We start from the raw sequence: 23866 nt of genomic DNA, 5'->3' as shown, positions 1-23866 counted from the left end.
TTACAAAACTATTGAAAATCAACACTTTCAACACAAACCCAAACAGAAACCCAAACGGAAGAATTTATCACTAACAATCTTACACTCAGATACAGAAAAACCTGGGAGTACAACCATTTGAGCCAATGTAAGTGTAAATAAAAAATATTAATGCATTTTAAAGAGTAGAAGAGTTCAAAGCTGGCAGCATATTTTATAAAGATTTAAATGAGATCAAATTGAGGCAGTTTGATGCACCTGTAAATTTAGCAGTATGGGCTTGTGACAGAGCCAAAACCTATGGGCCAGCTGTAAGCAGGGAACACCATCATTGCTAAAATAAGCTGAATATTATCAAACAAATAAAAGATTTAATGTTCAAATGTTCCCTTTAGGCCTCCAACTGCTACACTATTAATTAGACCCTTTCTTTCTTAATTAGTTTCACCTTGACTACTGGAGAAGAATTCGTTTTAATTGTGAATCATATGAGCGGATACGACCTGTCAGCTTTTATCTGGTGTGCTGACAACCTCCCATCTTCCTTCCAAAGGGTAGTGTTTCTAACATATTTACATCACAGTCAGTGACTGACCTTACTTTGCATGGCTAGGCTTCTGTATGAATCCATTTTGGGAAACACCACTCAGAGCACCCTGACAGTTATCATATTTCTCATCATCATAAAAAAAGGTGGGGGTGGGGGAGGCTGAAAGTAAGTGTCCCCTGTTCATCTGGAGCGTCTGAAAGATAACTAAGGTTAGAGCGTGTGTGATCCTGATGCATGGCTGCCTGACAGATTGACACGTCTGGTCTCTTCAGAATCTTTTCCAACCGCACAGGAACAAGAATGAAATCTTGACGAGTGAGTCATGTAAACATTTTGGGCAAAGGCGAGTCTCTTGGTAGCTCTATTTCATGCTACATAGACATCTTTCTGAAGAATGGGTTGTTTGAAACCTGAGTGCAGGCAGACAGGCCGGCAGACGCAGGATGATAGCAGAGATTTTACTGAAGAGGAGCTTCAGAGTGAGGCAGCACTCAGAGCATCAGCCTGTGGAGAGGTTTGTTCCAAAATGGGGCATGCATCATGTGGTGGAAAAAATGATTTGTGCTTTCATAACATGATTGACAGATGATCTTTTTTTTAACATTCTACTTTTGGAGGATAGGCTAGTAGGTTAACCAATATAACTCTTTTCATTAATAATTTCTAAAACTGTATAAATAGAATATCTCAAAATTAAAGCTGTTTAGTGACATGAAACACAAAGAAAGCCAATCCGTCATATGCAAAACATTTTACACGAGGGTGGTGAACTACAGTTTCAGCATGTGCTGTTCAGCATTCGCAGATGTTAATTTTTGTGCCCCTCCCACCCTTTCTTTGTAATCTTTTTTAAATACTCAGCAACTTGCAGGGAGGACTCACGCTGAGTGGGGAATGATTGTCGTTCTGGAACTGCATGTGTCATTTGTAACTGTGACAGCAGACCTACCTGGAGTGGTGCAGAGCTGGGACTGAGAGCAGGAAGGAGAGCTCAGTCTGATCACTTGAATTTGTCTCAGAGCTCAGCTAGGGGCCTTTCCCTGCTGCCATTACAAAGAGCACCAGAGAGACTGCAGGGCTGCATACAATGCTCATTTACATGCCAGTTCTGAATTTGGCTGTGTCTTGGTCTCCTGACAAACATGCCACTTAAGTCATGCTAATTTAGTCAGATTCTAGGGGCATAATAAACCTTTAGCATTGTAAATTTAACTGTACTGAGTACAAAAAAGAGTTTTAAGTTATATCTTTGAATCAGTTTAAATGTCACGGTGAGTTGCTTCTTTTTTCCCGTCATAATAACTAAAGTGGGGTTTGTTATTGCAGCTCATGGAGCAGATCTTTCTGGGAGGATGGTGCTATTGTAGAATATTATAGATTCAAAATCACAAACTCATTGATTGTGCTCAGCAAGTCAGGAGTGTTTGAATGTTCAAATGTGATCAGTTACAGCTGCTGTAGATGACCGAACAATAAAGCCAGCGTTATGAAGATGGTTTCATGTTAGCTACTCTCATTTTTGTCAATACACATATTTTTTTATAGTTTACAATGTCAAATGGATACGAGTGAATTTGATTTTACTGGCTAAGTGGGTAGGAACATACAGCCAATGTGACTGGTTGCCAATATTCGTGCTCAAAATTATTAGTGGGAGTAAAATTAAACATAGTAAAGCACATTGAAATATGAACTGCTGTTAAACAACAATTTTCAAAAATCTAGTAAGAATGAACCACATCTTATTCTTATAAACATTTCTTTTTCTGTCAACACAGATAACTATGATGAGTTTAACTGACTGAATTATTACTTTTTTCTTTGTCTGGCCAAATTCCAAATACATAAATAGGTTATGATGCATTTAGTCAATAGATAATTTGATCCACCGAAAAAAGCTATAAATGACACAAAAGAAACAAGATGCATGATTCAGAACCAGTCTGATAGAACATTATGCTCTCAAAGATTTATACACGATATTGCTGAAAATATCACCATTAGGCCCAGCCTGACAGTTTAGTTGTGCTCCTAGGAGTAAATGTTTTTGTATTTTCTTACACAGAGACAGAGAGAGAAGTGCTTTTCTGTTATATTTTTAGAAGACTAAAAAACAGTCATTTTGCAACAAAATTTGGACCCAGCTCAATTTCAAAGTTATAATCTTTTGATGTCTGTTCTTGACAAGAGAACAGCTTTAAGATTACTTAAGTGTTTATATTCAAATAAATAGACATCATCTCTCAATATCACTGAAAGAAAAACTGCTGGATGGAGATCCTTCTTGTCCGATATAAGTAGAGTGAGTTCAAAAATCAAAAGTTTGATATTTTTTATGTATGTTTTTTTATCATTTACATGAGATTTTTTCCGTATTTAAGTTGTTAAACAAGTGAGTTCTGAGCTTGAAGTGTTGTATTTAGTCACTTGCAAAATTGTAGTAAAACCTACCGAACAAGACCAAAATATTATTTTTTTAAATTTTATGGCACGGCATTTCATTTCTTCATGACCCCGGAGTACTGAGCCTTTCATACTGTAAGCTTGTGTTTGGGCGTCCACACATACATTAAAAAAAATCTTTGCTGCCTCTCAAACATTTTAAAGCTTTGGGTGAAAATGAATATTTGGCCTTAAAATTTGAGTTCCTGACTTGTTGAACTGGCTACACCTTAAAGGCACATAAGCTGGTGCTTTTCTCCTTGTGTCTCATTTCAAACTGTGGTAGCTGGCAGCTGGACCTTTACTACACAAAAGTCATATACTTACAAGTAATATACTTTGCTTATGTTTAATTGTGCATTCATTTTAGCTTCATAAACGTTATTAAACTAAACGCATTATAGCAGCATCACGAAGAAGGCATTAACTACCTGACCACAGGTGTTGTTGATGAAGACTGGAACCAAGATGCAATCAAATAATTATGTTTTCATGATTTTAAGAATAGGTCTTACTTTCTAAAGCAAGTAGTAAAGTAAAAGAGCCACTTGTTTGTAGACTTGATCTTGACTGTGATGAAAAAGATTATTATTAAATGTCCAGAAAGTAAAGCAGTTTTAATTGTAGAAACCACAGCAACAGGTAGGTCTGCGAGACTCTTTGTGCTATAAACAATATCCCTCTGTCACATAAGTTTAGGAAATCCACAAAAGGAAACAGAAACAATGAGATGGGGAAACACTACAGCTGAGATGTGAATAGATGCATTTAACTTTCAGCACCTTAGGTCTGTTTTTGTTGCAAGTCCCTCAGTAAACCAGTCTGATCTGTGCAAAGCTGCCAAAGGCTGCAGCGACTCTAAAGAATGTGTTCCTCTAAGCTTTTTAATATTCTGGTCAAATAATAGCTTCCGCACAGAGTTTCTCCCTCCTGATGAATTTCAAAATGGACCATTCAGTCCATGAGACCGGGGCTCTGTTTGCATTTGTGTGTATGTGCCCGTGTGTGCTCATGTATGAATGTGTGTAGCTGTGTGTGGGCCAATGCCAGGGGGAAAGGCAGCACATTAAGACAGTGACTGGCAGATCTCATTTGGTGTTTAATTTCACAAGGGTGAGCTCTCATCCATGTGGGCCCATTAGCCCCCGGCTAGCTAGCTGAATAATGTTGATGGTCCCTTCATGAGTTGTTTACACTGACAGGACTTGTGTGATTTTGTGTCTATGAGGCAGTGAAAAGTAACAGAGTATCTTTACTCAACTGTCACATAAGAAACTGCGGCAAAGTAATCACAAAACCCCAACATTTGCAACATATTTCACAATGTATAAATTCTTCAAGCTCCAGCCATTGAAAGCGATAATGAAATAAACAACATATTGTTGTTATGCGGCAAATTAAATATATCATGATGTGCTGGTGGTTTTAGTGTTTTATTGAAGTTATGCAGGTTTTCTTCTTGCTGTTATATATTGGTAGTTACATGTCTTGTGTGTCTTAGCCGGTTTTACTACCTGTCTATGTCTTGTTTCAGTGATTGTTTCCACCTGTTTCCCATTACCTCCTCATGTGTCTCCCATGTCAGTTACTGTGTTGTCAGTTGACTCTCCTTCTTTGAGCTTATTTGAGTTCTCCCAGTTGTTCTGAGAGTATTTGGTGTCTTCATAATCTTCTTTTACATTCTTTTTATTTTGCCTCATCACTGTTGGACTCTTGCTTTGGTTCCTGCTTTCCTTTTGCTGTGCATTCTGTAATTCCCAGTAAATTCTCATTTTTACATTTTCTTACTGCATGTCTACAGTCTGTTTTTAAAAAAATGATATCTATCTTTGCAATACATCAGAGTAAGTTATTTTTGAATAAACTATGCTGTTACTTAAAGTGCACTTTGCAAGTATATTTCCTTAAAGCTCTATTAATCAATTTTTATATTATCAAGGGATCAAATGAATGTGAAAAGCATAACCCATAGCGACAATGTCAAGCCCTGGAAGATTAATTATCTGATGTTACAGGTCCTGTAATTCTGCAGACCCATTTTATCAGTGTGTTATTTTTTTCCTCATAACCTTCCTTTCATTAACTTATTTAAAGACACAAGTCACTCTTATTGGTGCAAAGAAAGACCCATCAGTCTCGACTTATAGCACACCCCTCTTATCAGTTTCATTATATAATACATTAACCGTTTTGTGTACACTTTGTTTTGCTGCTTGCAAATAGTAAAAAAAAGAAAAAAAGAAAAGAAAGCAAAAATTAAATGGCCATAAAATTATTACTTTAAAAAGTAAAAGTTAGCTTGGATAAACTTTCAGCCACCATCTCCAGGGCATAACAGGTCAAGGTGAATCACGACTCTCTTCTAAAATTCTGCATTCAAGTCAAGCATCACTGCAGACATTTGACACCATAAACTATTGTACTGCTTGAGATGCATCATGGGTTTTTGTGCCCTTGTTACAGTACAACTGCAAACTTTATGGCCCCCTAAGGGAAATTTGTTTTCACGCTGGTTCAGCAGTAAAACATACAATAAAGCCATATTCTAAAGCATAAGTCCACAATAAAAACAATAAACCTATTACCTAAAAGCACAATTACACACGTAACAAACTGCCATGTCGCACAGTGGAACTATAAAGACACACATCAGCTGATAAGATCCGATGAGAAGTCAATATTTCCCCTCAGGGCAAACGCTACAGGAGGCTGGCACAATACTAAAAACATCAGTGCAGTGCAAGATAAACTCAGTACAATATCTTTGCAATAAATACTCATTGATGAGATAAAAAAGCAGACAGAAAGTCTTTATAAAGCCTGTATTATATTCTATTGTGACTGTGTTGACGATTAGTGTTGTTTATTGAGTCTGGGGTTCACTTTAAGCCAATTGCTATAATATTTTCCCCTCATCTGTAGAATACTGAGTGATTTAATTTGACCTGAAATGCTCTTTAGTTCACTTACTTTTGCAATCAGGGCTAAAGAAGAGGCATAATTTCAAACATAGTTAAATGTTTAAATTATTCAATTCAAATTTTTGTCATTTTTAGATGATTAACAAAAGGAACTACTCATTATTTGAAAGACATTTGAGGCCGTTATGTTTGAATTTGTCAGTATGTATGTGAGTGTGCGCATGTCACAGCAGTGAAACCGATCTTCTGAATTTTTATTTTAAGCTCCCACACCACTCCACCATTTCTTACTTCAGAGGGTTTTCTCTTTGTTGACATCAACAGATTTTTTATGTACTTTGTAATACACATAATTATTCCCATCAGTGTGGTCTTTGATGTGTACATAGCAGCATTATGCTGTGTGATGTGTGTGCGTGCATGGCGAGTATAATACTTGTTCCACTTGGTCTGTGAGCATACATTAACATAATTTCAGGTATTTGTCTCTGCATGTACTAAATCTATTATCAGACATCTGTAAACATTTTGGAAGCACTGCAATATCAGATAAACATTCAATAAAGACAGAGTTATTCAAATAAAAAGTAAGAATTAGGGCTCACATATTTTTTTTCTGTCTTTGTGCTTTTTGCACAGAGAGGAAAGCTGCATAATTGGTACCGTGAGTTCAACTCATGTGTCTTTATCTCCTCTGGGGCAAACAAACTGATATTATCAAGTAAATAAAGTAATCAAAAATTATTTGCATACAAATTGGATTATGACAGATTAAAATCACAGGTAAGGTGTGAAGATTTGCAGTCAAAGCTACGTAATAAACAGCACAGTTTTGACATTGTTTATTTATTCACGCTGATTAAAGAACATGTTAAAGAGGTTATGTCTCATTTTCACAGTTTTCAACTGCATACTAGACATGTCAACTGTCACGTTCCTGATAAATACAGACACTTGTTAAGAGAACTATTAAACTGTGCTGCACTTATTTCTTGTAACTGCAGTTTGCAGAACAACAGAAAGAGTCTAAGAACTATGTGTGCATTGTACTTTTGCTTTTCACACAGAGAAACACTCATGGGCAGCATGGGTGTTTGGGCTGTGGCTGTGGCCGCTCTGCTGGGAACCTCGGGGTGCTGGCTCGCTGAAGGGCACAAGAGCAGCAGGCGAAGCAGCGGGGATACAGTCAGCGTGTCACGTACCTCCTCCCAGGAACCTCGCGCCATGGTAAATATCCCGTGCATTCTGCACGCACATACACATCAATGCACTAATGTACTGTACTGTGTCCCACTGAGGCCATTACCTTCACTGTCTGTCAAGCTAGAAAAACACTTGCAGTGATGAACAGTAAATCAATCGTATCAACCTTAAATCAAATCAAGGTTGTAAAGAAAAATGAAGCGAGCCACACAGTCGAATGATAAAAAAAAAAGCATGTTTGTTGTAAATCTGAACAGATTTTAAATCCTGTAAAACATTTATTTTATTGTCACTTTCTATCTCCTGCACTATGACTTGCTGATGCGGTTAACTCATTATACAGTGGGGCAAAAAAGTATTTAGTCAGCCACCGATTGTGCAAGTTCCCCCACTTAAAATGATGACAGAGGTCAGTAATTTGCACCAGAGGTACACTTCAACTGTGAGAGACAGAATGTGAAAAAAAAAAATCCATGAATCCACATGGTAGGATTTGTAAAGAATTTATTCGTAAATCAGGGTGGAAAATAAGTATTTGGTCAATAACAAAAATACAACTCAATACTTTGTAACATAACCTTTGTTGGCAATAACAGAGGTCAAACGTTTACTATAGGTCTTTACCAGGTTTGCACACACAGTAGCTGGTATTTTGGCCCATTCCTCCATGCAGATCTTCTCGAGAGCAGTGATGTTTTGGGGCTGTCGCCGAGCAACACGGACTTTCAACTCCCGCCACAGATTTTCTATGGGGTTGAGGTCTGGAGACTGGCTAGGCCACTCCAGGACTTTCAAATGCTTCTTACGGAGCCACTCCTTTGTTGCCCGGGCGGTGTGTTTTGGATCATTGTCATGTTGGAAGACCCAGCCTCGTTTCATCTTCAAAGTTCTCACTGATGGAAGGAGGTTTTGGCTCAAAATCTCACGATACATGGCCCCATTCATTCTGTCCTTAACTGTCCCACAGTTGATTTTTTCACACCAAGCTGCTTGCCTATTGTAGATTCACTCTTCCCAGTCTGGTGCAGGTCTACAATACTTTTCCTGGTGTCCTTCGAAAGCTCTTTGGTCTTGGCCATGGCGGAGTTTGGAGTCTGACTGTTTGAGGCTGTGGACAGGTGTCTTTTATACAGATGATGAGTTCAAACAGGTGCCATTCATACAGGTAACGAGTGGGGGACAGAAAAGCTTCTTACAGAAGACGTTACAGGTCTGTGAGAGCCAGAGATTTTCCTTGTTTGAGGTGACCAAATACTTATTTTCCACCCTAATTTACGAATAAATTCTTTACAAATCCTACCATGTGAATTCATGGATTTTTTTTTCACATTCTGTCTCTCACAGTTGAAGTGTACCTCTGGTGCAAATTACTGACCTCTGTCATCATTTTAGGTGGGGGAACTTGCACAATCGGTGGCTGACTAAATACTTTTTTGCCCCACTGTATACATATCACTCTGCAGATAAGTATAAGAGCATAAAGGACTGATGCATGTGCATAGGATGACCATGGATGACCTTATTTTATATGTACTTATCTACACTGCTGCTATACATCTATATAATCTAGATTTCAGGTTTTTATTGATTAAAATGAATGAGTATACTCAAAGGTAGAGGAAGCTATTGACAATATGTAGGCCTGATAACAACCGATAAAAGCCATTAATGGAATGTTGACATCCAAACTGTGAGAATCTGTTCTTTGTTGTACAGTTACTATAACAGTTAGTGGTACACTAACCACCATCCTACACCTGCCTGCCATTTTCTGTCTACACTTTATATTTAAACCTAGCAATTGTTCATCTAGCCATTTACAACAAATTGGAGATGATTGCTTTAACACCCATGGGCAAGCACTTGAATGAGGTCACTTGGTTGTATCTATCAGGGCTGGTTGCAAAAGAATCATGAGTTAAAAAGGGAAATAGACACCCTTCAGAAAACTGTCTCCTGCCAGGAAGAATGATCCCTTCGATTGATTTGTTTTTTAGATAATAAACATGAAGCCCAAATAGGTTGTCAAAAAGACCTATGCACAGGCAGACAGATGGCCACCACACAGCCCTGTAGACATCCTGGTTCTTTTCAAAATGAATGATGAACACCCCCTGGTCTGTAAGTCTCACTCACTTCGGGCTATGCCAAGTTGGCACTCTGTTGTGGAATGCCATTTTGCCGTGAGGTTCTGTCTCCCAACATCACTTGATGCAAAAAACAAATTCCCAGGCACAGAATCCATCTATCTGGCCAGAACTGGAACTTAAAACGCTGTCAACTGGTGCCAGAATTGAGAGTTGACCGTGAGGTGAATCATGGAAATCCATGATTTCACAATATGCAAGTCTGCATTCTCAAAGCCTCTGGGAAAGAATAAACAGTGTCAGATTTTCACCATAACTCAAATGCCCCCAAAATAATGTAACACTTGCAATAAAGAAGGAGAAGTATGTTTGCTTTGCACCTGATCAACAAAATAATATAAACTAAAAACTTCAGATTAAGCCTTTTGATTTTTGACTCATTGTCAACTTCCTGGATCCTTACATAATAACCAAAAGACTATGCTGACATGTCCATGCCAGGGTCATAGCAGCTTTGGGACATTTACAGTATATTAGCTGTCACAAATGTGTAAGCATATGGAACTTGAGGCTTCTGCAGGTTTCCTTGGGGAACTTTTCCCTGCCATCAAAACATGCTTGGTTAACTCTCCTGTCATTATGCCCAGATGTAATCCAGTGATAGGCACTGACTGGAGTTGGTCTCCAGGTACTGAACAACAGCTGCCCACTGCTTCTTATATTTGCAATGGTTTAAATGAGGAGAATGAATTTGTCTGTCAGGATCTGACAGACAAACACTACAATGGTTAAAAAAAAACAAAGAACATGTTAGTCTAACTTGTCCATATTCGGGCTCAGATGTGAGGTACTATAGAACAGTCTGACTTTGCAAGCACATTATGTACTGTATATGTTATTTATTATTATAAACAGACTTAAATGTGCTGTTTGTGGGTGAATGTTGCCTTTATTTTGCCGTGTGGCTGAGGCTACATCAGTCTTGGTTCTGGATTCTTGTGTTACTACATACTGAAAGACAACACTCGCCAACATGCAATTTTGTAAGCGCAACACTTAACAGGACGGTTATGATTTGGTTTGGGACTGGCCTCTGTATAAAGACCATAGCTGTTAAGTGATTTTACAGCTACCGCAGAAAAAGAGAACCGTGCTCACTGGATTAAGGTTTAGGAGTAAGAAGGTTAGGCTTTGTATGAACAGGAGAAAGGCTGCAGGAAAAAGCAAAAAAAAAAAGAGAATAAAAATACTCTTCTGCTCACAATGTCAGATTCTCTTTTTGTGTTTTAATTTCCAGTTTTCATTTACATTTTGATGATGAATTGAACCCGTAGAGCTTTACTTTTTATTTTGTTGCGGTCCCCAGAGGGTTAGCTCACATTCTGCTCAGGCTGGTTCCTCATAATTTGTACTCAAAGCTGAAGAAAACCTTTCAGGCAGGCACAACATATGCAATGCTTGCCTTTATATGAAGCAATAATAGTATTCTCTACTACAATTACAGTGGTAGGGGATACTGAATGAGCTCGTGAAGCTCAGCACAACCATCTGGTAAAGAACATCAGTCAGTTTGAATGTGTCTGCCTTCTTTAAGACAGATGTCTAACTTGGAAGTCCATCAAAAAGCATAATTCCAGCTTCAGCTTTTTGAGGTTGTTTCCAGTTTCTTCAATTGAAGTGTGCAGCTGCAAATAATTGGATAAAAAAAAAAGCAAATGCTTGCAACTATTAAAATATTTTAGGTCTAAAACTGTGCAATCTAGGTATTGATTGTGTTGGAGCCTACCTGGCCTGCCGTAGCATAGCATGAGAACAAGTGATTACTTGTTACATATGTACAGTAAAAATTAGTTTCAATATATATCAGCCTACATATACTACAGTCAAATAGGATAAACCACAAGAAATTTATGTTTCAGTCTCTAAATCAGCAGCTACATTTAAAGATCACTTGTGTTAGTTACATGCACTCAGCACCAGTTGCGTTTTCAGCATTGATTTATCGGTTTTAGTTTGGAGGTTATTTGTGAAAGAAATTGTGGTATATGGCAGTGGAAAATCAATTACTGCACCTATTCTCGTGCACCTTCTATAAGGACTTGATTAGCAACCCTTGATTAGCATATTGATTAATGAGTCCTCCCCATAGGGTTTTTCTTGATATATAAAGAAAATCCAACTTCTAGGAAAGCAGTTGTTTATAATTGCTACTTGAAGCTTGGGGAAATTGTAATAAATGGAAGGGTTGAGAGAGTTGTTCTTGCCAGTGAGTATTGCTGGAACATAAAGCTGCTCCATCTCCATCTGATACTGAGACATGTTGGAATTTGTCAGGCTTTTTTTTTCCATTTGAAAATAATCAAAGTTATACCTGTGAACGTATCACCGCTTCATAACGTGTATTACCAGAGTCTGATTCTTTTTTTCCTTTTTCCTTTGGCTGCACTTCATTAAGCCCGTTAAGTGGCTTGTTGCTGCACTGATGAATTGCTGTTAGATAAGACAAGTCTCTTCTTTCCAAGCAACAAACATCAGGGATCATCTATTGAATGTGGATAGATGAACTCTTGTAGGAGAACAGACAGCGATTCAGCTCTCCTTTCCTGCTCCTCTCCTGGTTCTCTTTGTGTCCTCAGGCAGTATCATCGAAATGTCTTCTCATCAAACTATCTCTGTCTCTGTATATTGAAACCACGATGCTGAGCTGGTCTTCAATAATCACATTCCAGCAAAAAGTTTTGTTGTTGTTTAAAATTAGGAGTTTGAGAGAGATGTATAGAATGAAAGTGGGCGCATTCGTGAAAGATGCCTGGATAGCAACACATTTAAGAGATTGAGGAGAAAGCATATTCAAGTAGACTTCATAACGGGCACTGCTTGGCTTGAATTGCCCTGTTGTTCAAATTGCATTCCCACAAAATGTCAGTTTCTGTGGCGGCAGTGTCAGGTTCTTGTTTCGTGTGGGTGTTTAAATGGCATCCAAGGTGGAAGCATGTGTTTGCACAGGCAAAATCCTTCTTATTCAGTTTGTACATTTAAACTTTGCAACAAAAAGTACTGAGAAATGCAAATATGAAGCCAACTGTGATACCAATACCATAATATTAGAAGCACAGTTTTTATTTTCAGTCTGCTCACAGTGTCGTGACTGCTCATTTAGTACGAAAAGCTATTGCACAGATAAAAATCCAGCCAGGTGATGCTTTATTTATTCATGTTTGTCAGAGACTCAACACGCCCCCTATTTACTGTAATGTAAATTGAATTCAATTTTATTTATTCACATCCAAATCACAACATCGGTTTCCTCTTGGTGAATTATACTGTAAAGAGAATAATACAGAGAAAGCAGAGAAACACCAATAATCAGATGACCCTATGAGTAAGCACTTTGGCGACAATAGGAAGGGAAAAATGCCTTTTAACAAGAAGAATGTCCTCCAAGTTTAAATGAGCTTATTTCTGTGTAGCAGAGAGCTGCTGTTAAAAGCATATTAAACGTTCTTTTACATCGCTGGAAAGCAGTTTGTGGAGAAAAGACTGTGTAATTGTGAAAGTGACCGGTGTTATTATTCTTTTTCTAAGTAAACTAGTGCTAGTTTTGTTTTGTTTTCTTAATGAAGAAATCTGTCTCACAGTAAAAGTTTCTGGCCTTTGTGAACAAAGGAGTTGTGTAACATAAAGAAATAAACTTAATCAGTCTTTCTGCACACATACAGCATTTGTTGTTAGAATAATACCCCCTGCTTTTTATTCCTATGGTAGGTTACAATATAAGCTAAGAAGTACTTGAGCTTATATTTTCTCTCACATCAATGCAGCTTGCGTGCTCTCTTTTCCATGGATATGACTTGCTGCTTGGAGGTAGAGATATTAAATCCTCCTCCACCCTCTTCAGATTGTAACAGTGGTGTTTATCATACAGCCATCATTACTGTAACTCTTTTCTCCAGAAAAATGATACTTAGAAAATAATTTGTGTGGCAGTTGCATACTCTGACTCTTTTCTTTCGGGCACTTGGAATTGGTTGAAATTATTTTCTCCAATGGCTAGCATTTATTTAACTAACTGTTTGAGTTCATCACCTGTGAAAACTGCTTTTCTTGGTTATTTGGCTGAGTTTCTTCCCTGGTTTTTCTGCAGTAAACATTTTAGAGGATGCTGCGAACGTGTTACAGAATCCTTTCCTTCATAACAGCACAATGCGTCACTTTTATGAACTTTATCAAGTTACATGGGACTAGCCTAATGAAACATTTTTAGGGGAATGTTGTCTCAAAAGTATCTATAAACTGACCTGGAAGCATATGACAGCAAAGAACTGCTAATGCAAGACTCTACGTGGAATACTCTTAATAATCCCATACTCTAATATTGTCTTATATATGAAAATATTATTTATAGTACATCTTATATAATGCCAGAGACATCTGCGCTATAAGCCATAGGGAATGCAAGTCAAGCAAACAGCCTCAGGCTCGAGATGCTGAAATGTGTTGAATCCTCTGTCTCCCCTATTGTGTGTGTCTTGTGGCATTTTCATAGTCTTATCACATAATCTGCAGGAGTTTCCAGTAAAAATACAGCCATCTAATCAGCCTCTATAACCAAAGGAAAAATGGCAGAGAAAAGCATCAGATCCTCCCTAATTGAAACCCAGTGGGTTTGCCCTATTTGCTCAAATGAAATTCTGGTGGTAGTTATTTACATTTCTCCACCCACTAAAAGCATGCAGTACTCACTATTTATGGCTTTTACTTGGTTTTTACTTTGCACGATCAAATCACAGTAAACGTCATTATCACTAAATTAATTTCCCCCGAAGCTGAATGTATAAAATATGGTGGCAAGCAAGAAGAACCCCGGTGAGCCACTGTAACAAGCGGACAGTATTTTTAGAAAGAAAGACGTAGCCTTTCTTTCACCTCTATGCTTGGTTTGATTCTCTAATCAATTGATCAAACAGCAGTACTCGAGATGATGGAAGGCGGTGCTGATGAGCACACTCAATTTTATCCTGCCATGATGAGGAAGCACGTCTGCAATTAAGATGGACAGATGGCAGAGGGAGGGAAGAGAGAGGGATAGAGATGTAGAGACAGAGGCAGAGGCAATGACAGGAGCTACTAAAACTGCTGCGTTTCTCGTGAGGCTCTCGGTCTCCTGGGAAGCCAAGAAGGCCTCGCAGTTGCACGCAAGTTTTATCACTGAGCCTCATTACCAGTGACATCCACACTGAGGGACGAGAATGCAGAATGTCACAACAATTCAATTGCTGCCTCGTATTGGCTTCTTCAGAAGGGGTTTTTGCATTGGAAGACGTGTTTCCGTTCTATTTTTAAAGCAGCGTGTCGATCTTTTTTTGTTTTACCCACGTACGTGAAATTGCATCTCGAGCCGAGGTACAATTCATGCACCTTGCGCTGTAAACACCAGCGATCGGTTATTAAAAAGCACGAAGCGCACACTATAATGCTGACAACTAAAAGCACGCCCATAGTTTGCACGTACGGGTCAGCTCGATTGCATCTAAAAGCAAAATTTGAAAAAAAGTATGATGTTTTTGAGCTCGACCATTTCACACGCCAAATGGTTTCCATTTATGCCATCATTAATTCATGGTTACCCGCTTTTCTTTTTACTTTTACATATTTCTGTTCTCATTTGTGTTGCATGGCACCTAATACTTTCATTGCTTTTGACATCCGTTTAAATATTAGGCCGTAATATTGTCACAGATGTTCTTTTCTACCACTGCCATTGCTCAGTTATGCTACAGGATAATTTTCCTCTCCTCCAACATGTTCAGCACCTGGTTTGCTTAACTTTGAAATTTGATTTTTATGTACCTCAAAGCTGAACATAATTGCTCCTAATTTCATCATCCAAACGCTAGTTTAGCATATTTGGAATGCCATGAATGAAGGTGATGAGACTAACTTAAAAGTGCATCTAAATATCAGATTCACTGATAGAACTGGGAAATAAATCACAGTTTATCCTGCTGGTATCGACTGTTCAACATCCGGATAAACATTCCACTACAATATGGTGACACCTGCCTTCTAACAGCCTGCTGGCAAGTCTGTTTCCAATTAGGGTGATTAAATTGACTCTGGTACCCAGTTTAGTGAAAGTCCTCTCGTCTTTCTGTTGTCATCTTTCAAGCATTTTCTCTCATTCCCACTCTGACTCTCCTTTCATTCTCTTTCCATCTGTTCACCTTTGTTTTCTGCCCTCATCTTTCACTTAGCCTAGAAAAGAAAAGAAGGCATGGTAACGAATGGTCTGCAAAAAGCTGCAGAAAGGGCTGTTTTTGTCTCACTCCTCCAAGCCTGTAATAACCAGTTTTGTGTGTGTTCTCTGTTTGCAGGAGAAGGGGAAAGCAGACGGGAACATCGATCAATGTGAGTACACTTACTGTGTTCAAACCAAACAGCATTTTTCAAAATATGCCATGTTGTGCTCCATTACAAAATCTTTTTTTTCTTCTTCTTCTGTTATTCTGACATACACTTTAGTTTTCTGATTACTAGGAAATGCTGCTGGAAAGTAATTCAAATCTAAATGCCTCCCATAAAATGAACCATGCAGTCAGTTTTGGGCAAAGCTATGATAATGATGTAACTGTGACATATATTGCTCCACTGTACTATACTGAAGTGTTTGAAAGCATGGCAGATTTGCATTTTTGAAAGCGTTTCAGTTGTTGTGTTTATCAAGAGATTATTTAGCAACTAGCTGAGGGCCTGACAAGCATTAGCTTACAGAATTTGGGGAAAGAAAAGCATAGTTCAAATAAAGGAAGACTTTTAATAATCATAATAATAAACTTGACTGCACTGTGTATTGCCTTCCTTCGTGAACTCTAACAAATAGAAAGTAGAAGCACCTGAAGTCACTCATTCAAAATGACACCCTGTCAGTAAGCTAAAAAATATAGTTGTCAGGTTAATAATTATGGCTGCCAACCCACTTTATTCTCCTGTCAGAAATGAGTAAGTAATGTTTTGTGACTTGTGTGCTGCTTTACAATGAAGTAATTGCTCAGTTAGCCATACAAAGATCATTTACATTTTTGACCTTCCCTGTAAGCTTGGCTGTTGAGTTTTAGTAGAAGTACGGTTGAGATTTTTTCATGGGCATCAGGTCTGGCTAATCTGTTAATCTGCCAAAACCATTATTTTGATCCTAAATCAATATTTGATAGTACTAGTTATCAGCCTGTATGTTTGTGATTAGTGAAGCTTGTCTTTAAGTAACCCTTCGCGTTTACCCGGCAGCAGTTTTTGTTTTTTAACCAGTGGACTAGTTCTGCACAGCTGTTCTATCAAACTAATTAAACACAATCAATACATTTTTATGTTTGCAATGCTACTGATGATTAAAGAGTGCCACGAGATAGTTTCATCCCTCGGTACAGGTAGTGAACAAGTTGTTGCAGAGACCTCAGATTTATTTTCTGGCAGTCTGCAGTGTTTATTTTACATTGCCTTTTTTCAGTGCTTTACTCTCTGTTTACTCAGTCCATTTGAGTTGCTGGCTGAGTTGTTGTGAAAGGTGTTGTTTGACACGTAGCTGCAATGCTCATGAAGATGAAGTCTTTTTGTGTGTGTGCGTGCGTGCGTGCGTGCATGCGTGTGTGTGTGATACAAATGGCCCAAGCATTCACACATGATATTCTGTGCTATTGGAGTCATGGCAGTGAGATTGAGCAGTTTGTATGGAAGTTACTGTAAAGGCAATATTTCCTGGCTGACTGCTTCCTATCTGACAAGCGACTTCATCTGTAAGCATTAGGCCCATTATGATATGCAGTCTGGTTGCTGTCTCAGTTATCTGTGCCTGCTTCTATTCAACCTAAACGTGACCCAGAGGATTTTCTTCGTATTTATCTTCCACCAAAGATGTTTATTAGCTGATTTCTTTTTTTCCCCCTTGAACACTATATTATGTGGCTAAAAATGACAGGCGATTCCATATGCTGTACCTCTCATCACAGATGTTCATGTTGACATATAGAAAGCACATATTGAAAAGCAGAGGCCCACGCTGATGGCTCATTAAAAAACAAACAGTAAGGTGGTTCTAGACAAAGTTAAACATATTTCAAGCTTTAGAAGTTTAGCGTTAATTGAATGAATGTGCAGAATAGTGTATAAACCCATCCATATGTCCATCCATTTCCTTAACTGCTTATCCAGTTCAGGGTCCAAGGGGCGGTGGAGCCTATCCCAGCAGTCATAGGGTAAACAGTGGGGTGTACCCTGGACAGTTGGTTGCAGGGCACATATAAACCCATATTGGCAGAAAACGTATTTGGTATGCAGTGGCAGGAAATTGATGGGAGCACCGGAGGATGAAAGTAATTGATTGAAGATTGTGATAATTTGTTACCAGTGCCCAGTGGTTGACTGCGGTCTCTCTCTCTCCTGAATCAAATAAATTAAATATTTACTCCTCAACAAGGTCACTTTTTAATGCTTCTAAATGAAAAACATACAAATAATTAGGATTGCATTGCATGTATTTGCTCTTGTACATTTGTACATTCAGTTATATTCACTTTTATGTGACTTATCAAAATAAAAATGGAGTTGGAGGGATTAGGGGCCTGTTTTTGACATATGTGATTGAATTAAATAGTGCCGAGAGTCAATTGGAACATTTGTAGTAGAGTGTTAGTTGTGCTCATTGATCTGATGAAGACATTATGCAAATGTATGCATTTTCTTTTCTGGATTGGCCACATCCTAGAACTGCTACTAGGTTTTGAATTAGTATGAGTGCAAGAGGCAAGCTTAAAGACATTCAGTCAGTCAGTCATGATGTACGAAACATCGGTGCCAGTTTTCTGAATGAAAGGGATGAACAGATGTTTTTGCTACAGGCAATATTGCATATGTATTTGTAGGAGTGTCCCTAACACAGTGTCAAATTTTGGGAGGAAAGTATTTAAAAAAATCATACAAGCATGATTTACTAAGGCTTGCAGTAGGTAATTTACTTGCATCATTCATTCAAAGCTGAAAAAAAAGATGTTTTATTTTGCACCTGATGATAGTTGCTGCTGCAAGTGTAAAATTTAGTTAGAATGCAGGGAAAGGTGTTGTCACTGTTGGGGATGGATTGCTCAAATCTATGAGCATGATGTGAAAATTTTAGCTCAGTCCAAGCCCTGGGTATATTTCTGGTCCTCTGGAATACTGGTATTTTGATGAAACAGAGCAGAACTCACTTTAACTGAGCGGAGTCGGAATTAGCAAGAGAAAGACGTGCCTTGCGCTGGGTATTACATCCAGCCAAGTTATGTTTTCCTACAACAAGCTGGTGGCTTTGCTGTGTTTTAGTCACATTTCTACACAGAGCTCATTAAACAATGGTAAAAGTCTGCATATCTTCCACAGTCTTGCATGCGGAAAGAATACCATTCATGTTCATTGTCACTTCTCAGAGGTATTGGATCTGTTACATACCATATTGAAATGTCAAAATACAGCAACTAATGGTACTCATAAGAAGTGGGTTAGATTTTTATCTGAATGTTGCAATGTGCAATAAACTTTAATGAATCCCTTCAACATCACATGGAATGCAGGAAAAAAAAAATCAAGACTACTGAGTAGATTTACACACGAGGCACAGTAACAGTAACTTCACTAATATTCATATGGGTCAGCCTTTGAAGGTGAATAATGTGTATTTTCTTCTTCTGCACAGTTCAGATGTCACATAAAGACTTAGTTTGTAATATTTTGTCACCTACCTATCATACCTTCTCTGGATCCATAATGAGGTGTTATATTTATGCAGACACTGACTCTCAGACCCCACACAGTCCTCAGCCTCTTCTTAGTTTGCCTCTTTATAAAAATTTCTCCTTTGGCTGCCTCAGGTTGTTCTAAAAGCACAAACAGAGGGTAATGTTTATTTTTTTTATTTTTTTTGTAGTGCTCTTGTTAGATTGCATTGGTCGTTACTGAAATCAACTGCTGGGTTTTGTTTATAAATTAGTGCACTGTTAGTAGATTACCGGAAAACTTTAAATGCATTAGCAGATTTCTGCATTTATGGCCTCGTGTTAGTTTGCCCATCTTTGTAAATTAGGCCTATGTTGCTTAATTGGAGTTTTTGTGGGCAGGAGATTAGATTTTAGCTCTTTTCTGGTTGGTCAGTTTTTACTTTTTGGCTCATTTTAGTAGGAATACTCCCTTGTAGGACAAAATTGTTGTCTTCTGATACATTCTAATTCTTCTTCAGTTTGTTTGCAAGATAACCAGTTATTTAGCTGAATACATTAACATCCAGACACTTAATTTGTTATACCAACTTTTCACAATGACACAGGTTGTCAACCCTCTGTGCATAAACCTACCTGATACTGTAAATACTGTAAACTTTTATTATATCTGTTTTAAGATGTTGTGGTAACCTTAACAAAACATTACTGGCTTGTCACTACTGGTCTGACTAAAGTGACCCTATCCATGACTCATACTAGCTAGGTAGTTAGCTCACAGTAGCTACAGTAGTTAGCAAAACCCTTTGCTTGATGATAAAGAATTGGTAAATTAATGTCCGCCAGAGCAGATTATACTTAGTGACTAGGGGCAGTGTTTACTTTAAATTGATTTATTGTCGAGGCCCAACACAGTCAGCACTGGCCACCACCATCAGATTGATTGTTTATTTGTTTTCAATGTAGCTCAGTAATTCCTGGTCTTTCCTTTCTGTATCTCACTCTGTTTCTCTCCCCCCCTGCAAAGAAAAAAAAAAAAACATGCCAAATTCTTAAGAATCGCTCTAAAGTTCACTAATTGTTAGTAGGGATAAATTGGTCTTTGTACCTAACACAATGTTGTCAAGGTTAGAGATTCTTCAAATAAGCTGACAATAGGAGTAGGGATGGGTATCGTTTAGGTTTTATCCGATACCGGTGCCAAAACGGTACTTTTGAAATGGTGCCGGTGCTTAAACGGTGCTCGAGCCGGTGCTTAAAGAATAAAAAACACAAACTTCGTGGAAAAACCTCTTGTGTTTTTATTTTTCCCAGTAATTTATTTTAAGCAAAATTATAACAAAGTTAGCCTTTTCTGTCAATAAAACATAACATCTTTGGTTGGAACCAGTGCTTAAACAATTGAAAACACAAACTTTGTCATGAAACCTGTGATGTTTAGCAGTTTGTTTTGCAAGAAGATAATCATATTAGCCTTTTATGGAGCTATACGGCATCGCGCTTGGCTGATGGCATGCCCAGCACAAGAGAAAACTCTTTCAGAAGGCGTTGATGAGGCTGGGACACAAGTATTTTTCTGATAGGGCAGATAAATTGGGGAGTGTATCCCTCTTACCCCACTACCAGGCCACAGGGTCTTGTCCAGAGGTAATTCCTGGCAGTCTTTTGTATATTTGAAACTCCTTCTGTACCTGCTCTGTGACTGAGGGGACTCTACCCGCTTGAGAAGCAGCCTGTTGAAGCTCTGTCTTCATCCTCAAACAGCTTTTCTAAGGGTGACTTCTGGACTTTACTTAGCTGAAAAACAACAAAAACAGATGTGTGAGGTTTGCAAAATAAATAAAGATCACTTTTAGAATGTAGTGGTTGTGTTAGAAAAAAATCTGAAATTACATATTTTTCTGGTTTGTCCATGTCAGCATCATCCACCTCGCTGTGTGCTTTGGGGTCCTCAGTGGGAGGCTATGGACACACAGATAGTAAAAGAGCATTCCTTCAACATAGAAACTACATCATGATGCAGAAGGACAAGATTGTACACACACAATGAAAATACCTGCGCAACTGCTGCTGTGGCATTTGCAACTGCTGCCTTCTCCAACCTGTCCCAGATGTCAGTAGCTGCCTCACCACCTAGCCTGCCTTTAAAACGTGGGTCCATCATCGTGGCCTCCTTCAGAAATTTCTGAAGGTTTTCATCCTTTAAGTAAAACAAGATATAACATAGGAGCTGATAATGAAAAAAGGTAACCCTATTTTTCATGCGCATTGACGTTGTCTGCAAATACAGTATATGATATCTTTTCTGCAGACTACCCCAGAATTTCTTTTATTGAAGAGGTGAAAACACTGTCTTCATCACATACAGAGCCACCATTGAGAGTGTTCTAACTTACTGCATATGCATCTGGTACACTAGCTGCACAGGGGCTCAGAGGAAAGCACTCCAAGGGATCATTAACACCGCCCAAAAGATCACTGGCTGCCCTCTCCCCACACTGGAAGTTCTACACAACGCCCACTGTTTTAAAAAGGCCCAAAACATCATAAAAGACACCTCACACCCTGGCCACTCCCTGTTCGAACTGTTGCCCTCAGGCAGACGGTACAGGGCAATCAGAGCAAGGACTAATAGACTCAAACACAGCTGTTATCCAACTGCAATAACACATCTGAATACTACAAAAAAAATGTCCATCACGCCACTCTTGTGTTAATCTATGCACGGCCTGAAGCATGTGTGTGGGAATGTATGTGAATGTTTTACTGTTACATCTTATTAGTATTTTAAGTATTCTATCTATTTTATTTATTGAATTTTATTGTTTTATATTTTTTTTTTTTTTTTTTTTTTTTTTTTTGATATTGCTAGGGATGATGCAATGATCGGGGACCATTCTTAATTTCGTTGTTCTCATGACAATGACAATAAAGTTTCTGATTCTGATTCGTCTGAAATGTGCCTCCAGCTTGGCCAGGATGGGGATGATTTGGCTGCATGTGGGTGACTTGTCACTTGAGACACACATGGTTGACGTGTACAGGACTTGCATGCACTTAATAAACTCCTCTGCCTTGATTAAATCAGTGTGCGTGAACCTTTCTAGCCTGTTGAAAAATATTCACAATGTTAAAGGTAACTGACGTAATTTAGCTCTTGCAAGTGATGCTCATGTCATTCACTTACTTGTCCTTCTCAATAGGCTTCCTCAGCTGTTGATCCAGAGCAGCTGCCTGGATTGCATCAAACTGCTCCATAAATCTCTCCACCATTAGGAAAAGAGAATTCCAGCGCGTCTTAACGTCAAGAATTACATTATGTTCTGGCAAATCTAAAGCACAGATAGACACAAACATATTTTAAATTACTATAACAAAGGTAATATGAATAACAATACTTCTTAATATGTAACTTCATGCGCTACTTACTCAGGATTCGCTGCTTTTCTCTGAGCACAGTTTTGCTCAAGAATGAACGTTTGAGCCACACCACAACTGAACGGATTTTGGCACACCAGGTGGAAACTGCAGGAATGTCATACACCTTTTGTGCGGCCAGGTTGAGGGCATGAGCAAAGCATCTCACTTTTAAAAAGTCCAATTTTTTTCAAAGCAACATCCATGTTGCAGGCATTGTCTACAGTGGCAGCAATTATTTTCCCTCCCAAGTGAAATTGCTCCACAACGCTTGATATTTCTTTAGCGACAACTGGACCAGTTTGACTCATAAACTGCTTCAGTGCTAAGCACATTCTGCTTCATTTTGCCTTTGTAGATGTAGTGAACAGTCACTGTGAGGAAATGGTCCTGAGCAATACTGCTCCATCCATCACAGGTGATAGCGACCTTGTTAACCTGTGCCAAATTCTGGATGAGGTTGCTTTTCTCCACGCAATACCAAGCAGGTATAAGTGTGTTGGATTGATCATTCCTGGATGGGGGCTGATACCTTGGATTAAGGGGAGAGGACATCTCCCTGAATTAAAAAAACAAAAACAAATTTATAAAAAGAAAGTGTTTTTGACTTGAAATTTAATTCTTTTTTTCAGATAAAATAAATAAAACATATAAACCAGCTCCCAGAATAAACAGAAAATGCATTTGAATTTTCGTTAATTTTTTTTCTTCCAGATAAAAAATAAAAACATATAGCTCACCTTTTTATTCAAATATAGTTTACTTATAATATTTAGAGAAGACTTACAAAGCTAAGCAGCTATGAACATATTAACCTTTACAGTATTATAAAGTCTATTTTTTATGTCAGAGTAATACATCATTTTTCACCTGAATGATGGTGACTCCACCGTTGAAAATGGATGGAGATCTTTGACTATAAATTTTGTCACTGCCCTATGAATTTTGTCCACTTTTTCTTTCGTCATTTTAGCCTTTTTGGCCAGGGTGAAGGGAGTATCTGCCATCAAACAAGAAGACAGCCACATGTAACTATGAGGCTAAGATACTCACCCAGAGAAGAACAGGCGCTGCTGCCATCATCAGTTATCATTTCTGCTACACTGGCAGGGCTAGGGGCCAGACTCTCCTCTTCGGGTTCTTGGATGTTACTAACTCAGAGAACAGGCACAAAACCCGCAGTAGATGTGCTCGGTGTGATGTCTTGCTGCAAGTTATCAAATTCGGGGCATTTCTCGGCTTTTAAAAAAACGCTATGCGACGCCATGTGTTTCATTAGATTTGAGATGTTACCTCCTTTGCACATTATTACCTTTAAGCACTTGTTGCAGGCTGCTGAGTTTATATCTTTTGCTGTGAAGTACAGCCACACTCTCGAGCACTTCGCCTTCGCCATTTTAGCTCTGCTCTAAAAAAAAAAAACCGTACGTACCTGGGCCCGCCTACTATCCTTGGAAAGGAAGTGATTGGCTAGATTTTTCAGGGGAAAAAAGCACCGAAATGAAGCACCGAATTGTGCGCTGCTTT

General features: G+C 38.5%; 1 protein-coding gene across 3 annotated transcripts in view; it reads left to right on the top strand.

Annotated features, from left to right (window-relative positions):
• Positions 1 to 23866, top strand: part of fstl4 (follistatin-like 4) — a 225043-nt gene that overhangs the window by 7174 nt on the left and 194003 nt on the right. Inside the window, exons 2-3 of one of the 3 annotated variants that reach the window (XM_004561753.4) lie at positions 6960 to 7119; positions 15557 to 15590. In XM_004561753.4, coding sequence (XP_004561810.1) covers positions 6970 to 7119; positions 15557 to 15590 — 184 coding nt within the window. In that variant the 5' untranslated portion in view covers positions 6960 to 6969. Of the gene's footprint in view, positions 1 to 6959; positions 7120 to 15357; positions 15470 to 15556; positions 15591 to 23866 lie in introns of those variants that run through there. The other 2 variants (XM_012922011.3, XM_012922010.3) reach the window with 2 other exon arrangements.

Source organism: Maylandia zebra, linkage group LG10 (assembly GCF_041146795.1).
Source record: "Maylandia zebra isolate NMK-2024a linkage group LG10, Mzebra_GT3a, whole genome shotgun sequence".
Classification (NCBI taxonomy): domain Eukaryota; kingdom Metazoa; phylum Chordata; class Actinopteri; order Cichliformes; family Cichlidae; genus Maylandia; species Maylandia zebra.
Note: the sequence above shows the minus strand (reverse complement) of the source record. Positions and strands in the feature narration are given on the sequence as shown.